Here is a 6,435-nt window from a genome sequence, read left to right on the forward strand (position 1 = left end):
GACCCCATCGCTCGCCCCCTCACCGCCTCCGCTGTCCCCAGTGAAGGGAAGGACCAACCTGAAGATCAACGAGAAGTACCTGTCCTCAGACGTCTTCGGAGCCGCCGCCGCCGCCACCCGGTGTGCAGGGAACCAGTCGGCCGCCTCCTCCAAAGTGCTGTCCCCGAGCCGCTCCAACTCCAGCCTCAGCCTCTACAGCAGCGCCTCGGCTCCCAGCAGCCCCCTGGCCAGGAAGGTAAGGGCCGCGGAGCCCCCCTGAAGTCCCCGACCCCCGAAATCCCCCGTGCCCGGTCACTGACCCTCTCCCTCCGCAGTCGGTGCTGCGGAGGACGCGCTCGGGGGATCGGTGTCCGCGCTCCCGGGGCTCGGGACTGCCCGACGGAGCCGAGCTGCAGTTCAGTGCGGCTGAGGAGAGCCTGGCTGTGGCCCCCCCAGGTGAGCACCGGGCCTCCGCGGGCTTCCTGCCCTCCCCGTGGGGCTGGGGGGCACAGGGGAGCCGGGCTGTCCCCCCGGCCCTCGGAGCGCTGGAGCCGGGCCGGGAGAGCTCCCCGCTCCAACCCGCCGTGCCCTCGCAGAGCCGCCCGAAGGCTCCTCTCCGGAGCGCTGCAGCCCCTGCCGCTGACCCCCGCGCCCGCCCTGCGCCCAGCACCCTCGGCCGGCCCCACTCAGGACCCTCCTCCGCCAGGCTGGAGGACGGCGAAGCCTCGGCCGCGCCCCCCGCGGGTCTCCGGCCCGGCGCTGCGGCCCCCCGAGCGGGGCTGAGCTGTCTGTCCGTCTCCGATCCGCCGGGGCCCGCTCCAGAGGATATGCAAGTATCTCCCGACACACACCGAGCCCCCTCCCCGGGCTCCGGTCTCCCGCCCCACGGCTCCAGCGGCCAGCGCGGGGGGTTCTGAGCCCCGGGGCCCCGCTCCGAGTGCCCGGGGCTGTGGGACCACCCCGGGGCACCCCCCCGCCGGACCCTGCCCTTCTCCCGTGCCGTCAGCTCAGGGCGGCTGCGGTACCCCCGGCACTCGGCGTCTCTGACGGGGGTCCCCACGCCGCCTCCCGTGCCCCGGCGGGAGCTGGCCGGGCTCGGTAACCGGGCACCGGGACCCCTGGCCGGACCCGAGCCCCGTTTCTGGTGCTAACCCTCACCCCTCGGCCTTCGGTGTGCGCGCACGGGCCCCCGGCTCCGGCCGCCCCCTGCCACGGGCGGGGGTCCCTGGCGCCCGCGCTCCGTCCAGCGGCGGGCAGCGGGACCCCCGCCCTGCTGCCGCATGCTCGTGTCACCCCGCTAACCGGACAGCAGTAGAGCTGAATGTAACCCGGGCCCACCGCCGCCACAATAAACTGTAGTGAGGTTCCTTTTTCTATCAGCACCCGGTCTGTCCGTCCGTCTGTCTGCTCGGGGAGGGGCCCCCGCTCCACCCATCCGCCTGCCCGCCCCTCTGCTGAAGCGGGGCTCCATCGGTCTGTCTGTCTGTCTGTCTGTCTGTCTGCTCGGGGCAGGAGGCTGCACCCTGACTTGTGTGCTCACCCCGGTGTCAGGATGGGGAGCTGCGGTCTGTCTGTCTGTCTGTGTGCTCAGGACGAGGGGCTGCAGTCTGTCTGTCTGTCTGTGTGCTCAGGATGAGGGGCTGCGGTCTGTCTGTCTGTGTGCTCAGGACAAGGGCTGCAGTCTGTCAGTCTGTCCATCTGCTCAGGACGAGGGGCTGCAGTCTGTCTGTCTGTGTCCTCAGGATGAGGGGCTGCAGTCTGTCAGTCTGTCTGTGTGCTCAGAACAAGGGGCTGCAGTCTGTCAGTCTGTCTGTGTGCTCAGGACAAGGGGCTGCAGTCTGTCTGTCTGTCTGTGTGCTCAGGACAAGGGGCTGCAGTCTGTCTGTCTGTCTGTGTGCTCAGGACAAGGGGCTGCGGTCTGTCCGTCTGTCCATCTGCTCAGGACAAGGGGCTGCAGTCTGTCTGTCTGTGTCCTCAGGATGAGGGGCTGCAGTCTGTCAGTCTGTCTGTGTGCTCAGGAGAAGGGGCTGCGGTCTGTCCGTCTGTCTGTGTCCTCAGGATGAGGGGCTGCAGTCTGTCTGTCTGTGTGCTCAGGACGAGGGGCTGCAGTCTGTCTGTCTGTGTGCTCAGGAGAAGGGGCTGCAGTCTGTCAGTCTGTCTGTGTGCTCAGGATGAGGGGCTGCAGTCTGTCAGTCTGTCTGTGTGCTCAGAACAAGGGGCTGCAGTCTGTCCGTCTGTCTGTGTGCTCAGGACGAGGGGCTGCAGTCTGTCTGTCTGTGTGCTCAGGACAAGGGGCTGCAGTCTGTCCGTCTGTCCGTCTGCTCAGGACAAGGGCTGCAGTCTGTCAGTCTGTCTGTGTGCTCAGAATGAGGGGCTGCAGTCTGTCTGTCTGTCCATCTGCTCAGGACGAGGGGCTGCAGTCTGTCCATCTGTCTGTGTACTCGGGACAAGGGGCTGCAGTCTGTCAGTCTGTCTGTGCTCAGGATGAGGGGCTGCAGTCTGTCCGTCTGCTCAGGACGAGGGGCTGCAGTCTGTCAGTCTGTCTGTGTGCTCAGAACAAGGGGCTGCGGTCTGTCCGTCTGTCTGTGTCCTCAGGACAGGGGCTGCAGTCTGTCCGTCTGTGTGCTCAGAACAAGGGGCTGCAGTCTGTCAGTCTGTCCATCTGCTCAGGACAAGGGGCTGCAGTCTGTCAGTCTGTCTGTGTGCTCAGGACAAGGGCTGCAGTCTGTCAGTCTGTCCATCTGCTCAGGACAAGGGGCTGCAGTCTGTCAGTCTGTCCATCTGCTCAGGACAAGGGGCTGCAGTCTGTCAGTCTGTCTGTGTGCTCAGGACAAGGGCTGCAGTCTGTCAGTCTGTCCATCTGCTCAGGACAAGGGCTGCAGTCTGTCCGTCTGTCCGTCCCCTCACTGCTCTCGGGGCAGGGGTGTCACCCACCCCAGCAGGTGCCACCAGCGCGGTGGCTCACGGTGGCCGGGCACAGCCGGGTGTGCCCCAGCCGGTGCCACCGGCAGAGCCGCCCGGCGCCGGAGCCGCGGCTGGCGAGCCCCGGGCGCTGCAGCGGTGCCAGCGGGCACCGAGCCGCAGCTCCTCCTTCCCGTGGCATCGCCGCTGTGCCCAGCACCGGCGCCCACGGTGGCAGCAGGGGGACGGGCCAGACCCCGCTCCCTGGCTGCTCTCTGGACACCGGGAATGTCCAGCACGGTCCTGGCAGCTGTGTATCCATCACCTGCCCGCCCTGTCAGGGAAGGGATGGGGGGGTTGGAGGCACTGACTGTGTCCAAGAGCTGGAGCACACCTTGAGCATGGAGACTCCTCAGGGATTGCAGCACCACCACCCTTGCCTGCCACCCTGGGGGAGTGCCAGACCCTGCACACGAGGGCTGGGGCTGTTCTCTTTGGTCCCCCACCGGCCCTGCCTGGCTGTCCCCTCCCAGTCCCGGCCCTCTCGGTCACCTGGCCACGTCCTCACGGCTTCCAGTTCTGCTTTTGCATTGTTTCACCCTAAAACCTTCTCTCCACTCATTTCTTTTCTGAATAAGCACAGATCCAAAGGGTCCAGGGTGCCTGTGCTGGGCACATCCCTTTGCTGGAGGAGCCCCACGAATGCCCTGGCACAGGGCAGGACCCCTCGCCCAGGGCACAGCCCCCCAGGAGCCGGGCTGAGCCCACGGCTCTCGGTGCCACATCTGCCAACACGTGCCAGGACATTCCCGCAGCGCTGCGGGCGCGGCTGGAACCGCCGGAGTTGCGTTGCACATTCCTGTGCCTCTGGAAATCTCACCCACCACTCCCAGCCGGGGCAACGTGCCCGGCACCACCGGCACCACCGGCACCGCGGCTTGTGTCAGCCGCATCCTGAGCCCCAGGCAACGGCGCTGGCTTGGCAGGAGAAGACAACAGGCACGGGGTGGCTGGGCCCACACCAAAGTGTTTTGTGTTTTCACTGCAGCCCCTGCAGGGCTGGCACCGATACCATGGACAGACACAGAGCACAGGAATGGGCACACGGGAACTTCACCCACGGGAACTTCACCGTCCTCAGGGAGATGAGGTGGGGAGCAGGGGAGAGCCCCCGTGGCTCTCTGTGGCTGCTGGCCACAGCATGTGCTGAGTCTGAGGGATTGCAGTGACAGGGTGACAGGTGAGCGGGTGGCAGCAGTGGGGAGAGGGGCTGGAGGCTCAGCCCCAGCTGGGACCATCATGGCCAGGTGGGACCATCATGGCCGGGTGGGACCATCATGGCTGGGTGGGACCATCATGGCTGGGTAGGACCATCATAGCCAGGTGAGACCATCATGGCCAGATGGGACCATCAGCCCCAGGTGGGACCATCATGGCCAGGGGGGACCATCAGCCCCAGCTGGGACCATCATGGCCGGGTGGGACCATCATGGCCAGGTGGGACCATCATGGCCAGGGGGGACCATCATGGCCAGGGGGGACCATCAGCCCCAGCTGGGACCATCATAACCGGGTGGGACCATCATAACTGGGTGGGACCATCATGGCCAGGTGAGACCATCATGACCGGGTAGGACCATCAGCCCCAGCTGGGACCATCATGGCCAGGTGAGACCATCATGGCCAGATGGGACCATCATGGCTGAGTGGGACCATCATAGCCAGGGGGGACCATCATGGCCGGGTGGGACCATCATGGCCGGGTAGGACCATCAGCCCCAGGTGGGACCATCATGGCTGGGTGGGACCATCATGGCTGGGTAGGACCATCAGCCCCAGGTGGGACCATCATGGCCAGGTGGGACCATCATGGCCAGGAGGGACCATCATAACCGGGTGGGACCATCGTGGCCGGGTGGGACCATCAGCCCCAGGTAGGACCATCATAACCAGGTGGGATCATCATAACCGGGTGGGACCATCATGACCGGGTAGGACCATCAGCCCCAGGTAGGACCATCATAACCGGGTGGGACCATCATGGCCAGGTGGGACCATCATGGCCGGGTGCTCAGCCGTGAGCCCCTGAACCACCCCTGAGTCCCAGAGCCCCACTCATGGGTCAGAGCTGCTGTCCTGGAGCTGGCTGACCCCTCCATGGGCCCTGCTGCCCACCTGCCCCAGCACTCACCCTGGCTTGGGGAACCCTGGGAGGGGGACATGGCCTGCCAGACATTTGTCCCATTCCACACATCCCACACAGCTGGAGCTCCTCGCTTCCTCCCACCCAGCAGAGCCGGGGTGCACCGTGGGGATGAGGGGCCGTGCCCCAGGGCTGGGCACTGGCAAAGGTGAGAGCCCTCGGGTGTCCCCAGACACCTCCTGTCCTTCGGGTCCCCCCAGACACCTCCTGTCCTTCGGGTCCCCCCAGACACCTCCTGTCCTTCAGGTCCCCCCAGACACCTCCTGTCCTCTCTCTGGGGTGTGAAGAGAAGCGGTGCCAGGGCAGCTCTCCCAGCCCCGGGAAGCACAGCCCAGCTTGTGCCGCTCCATCCTGGCTTTCCTGCCTCAGCACAGCCGTGTTCCAGGCTGTTCCATCTCCCACCCAGAGCCGCCGGGCTCTCCTGCCCGCCCCTTGCCCCCACGTCCCGGGTGAAGCCTTTGCCCAGCACCTTGGTGTGGTGTGGCTGGGGAAGGGACAAGAGCCACAGCCGGGAGCCCTCTGGGCCCCCATCCTGCCCCACAGAAATCACCAGCCAGGCCCAGGGCTGGGACAGCGCGGGGCTGGAGGCAGTGGCACGCTGACAGCCGAGGCTGGCAGGGCTGGAGGCCTCGGTGCCGCGTGGGCTGGTGCTGATGGCAGCTCTGATCCAGCTCTGGGGCCAGCCCGTGTCCCAGCACGTGCTGAGTGTGCCGAGCCATCTGCACGGCCGATGTCCGTGAGCACCTGTCCTGGGGTAACTTTATGATCCTGGTATCCCCAATCGTCTGGTTTATGTTATTTATTAAGTTCTGCACCTTTAAGACTGGCTTTGAGAGCAAGAGAGGGGGAAGAAGAAGCTGCAGTTTGTGTTAAGGAAAAACATCACTCCCACACATCTCGCTCCTGGACCGTGGTGTCTGCAGCACGGACAGACAGCGGGACAGAGCTTCTCCCTGGCTTTTAGTTAGTTTTAGCTAGCTGAGGCAGAGGAGCTCCCTGGACCTTTGTTTTTTTCCTTTTTTTGGATCTGTGCAAGCCTGCTCTGGACTGAACACCCAGCCAAACCCCGGGAGCTCACGCCTGTGACCCACCGGGGCCTGGGCCTCGGCACTTTCCAGCACCAAAAGGTGATAAAAACCTGAGCAAGCCGAGCTACACCACATGAAAAGGACTTTTCTTCCTAGACTTGCCATCCCATCCAACAGCGAGAGGTTTTATTATTTGATATTATTCAATTTCTGTTAAATAAGCAGCTTTTTCCACTTCTCTCCAAGGATTTTTTTTTTTTTTTGTTCCTTTCCTGGACCAGTTGGTGGCATTTCCCTGGGGAAACCCCCATTTGGAGTTTTCCT

The 6,435-nt window shown here is 64.7% G+C and overlaps 1 protein-coding gene across 1 annotated transcript in view; it reads left to right on the forward strand.

Annotated features, from left to right (window-relative positions):
• LOC131575574 (microtubule-actin cross-linking factor 1, isoforms 6/7-like) overlaps positions 1 to 757 on the forward strand; it is a 31,673-nt gene extending 30,916 nt beyond the window's left edge. Inside the window, 3 exon segments of the mRNA XM_058831172.1 lie at positions 42 to 235; positions 315 to 435; positions 576 to 757. Of these exon segments, the coding sequence (XP_058687155.1) occupies positions 42 to 235; positions 315 to 435; positions 576 to 622 (362 nt within the window). The 3' untranslated portion in view covers positions 623 to 757.
• Positions 758 to 6,435: the final 5,678 nt, after the last annotated feature.

The sequence above is a fragment of the Poecile atricapillus genome, chromosome 2 (genome assembly GCF_030490865.1).
Source record: "Poecile atricapillus isolate bPoeAtr1 chromosome 2, bPoeAtr1.hap1, whole genome shotgun sequence".
Taxonomy (NCBI): Eukaryota; Metazoa; Chordata; class Aves; order Passeriformes; family Paridae; genus Poecile; species Poecile atricapillus.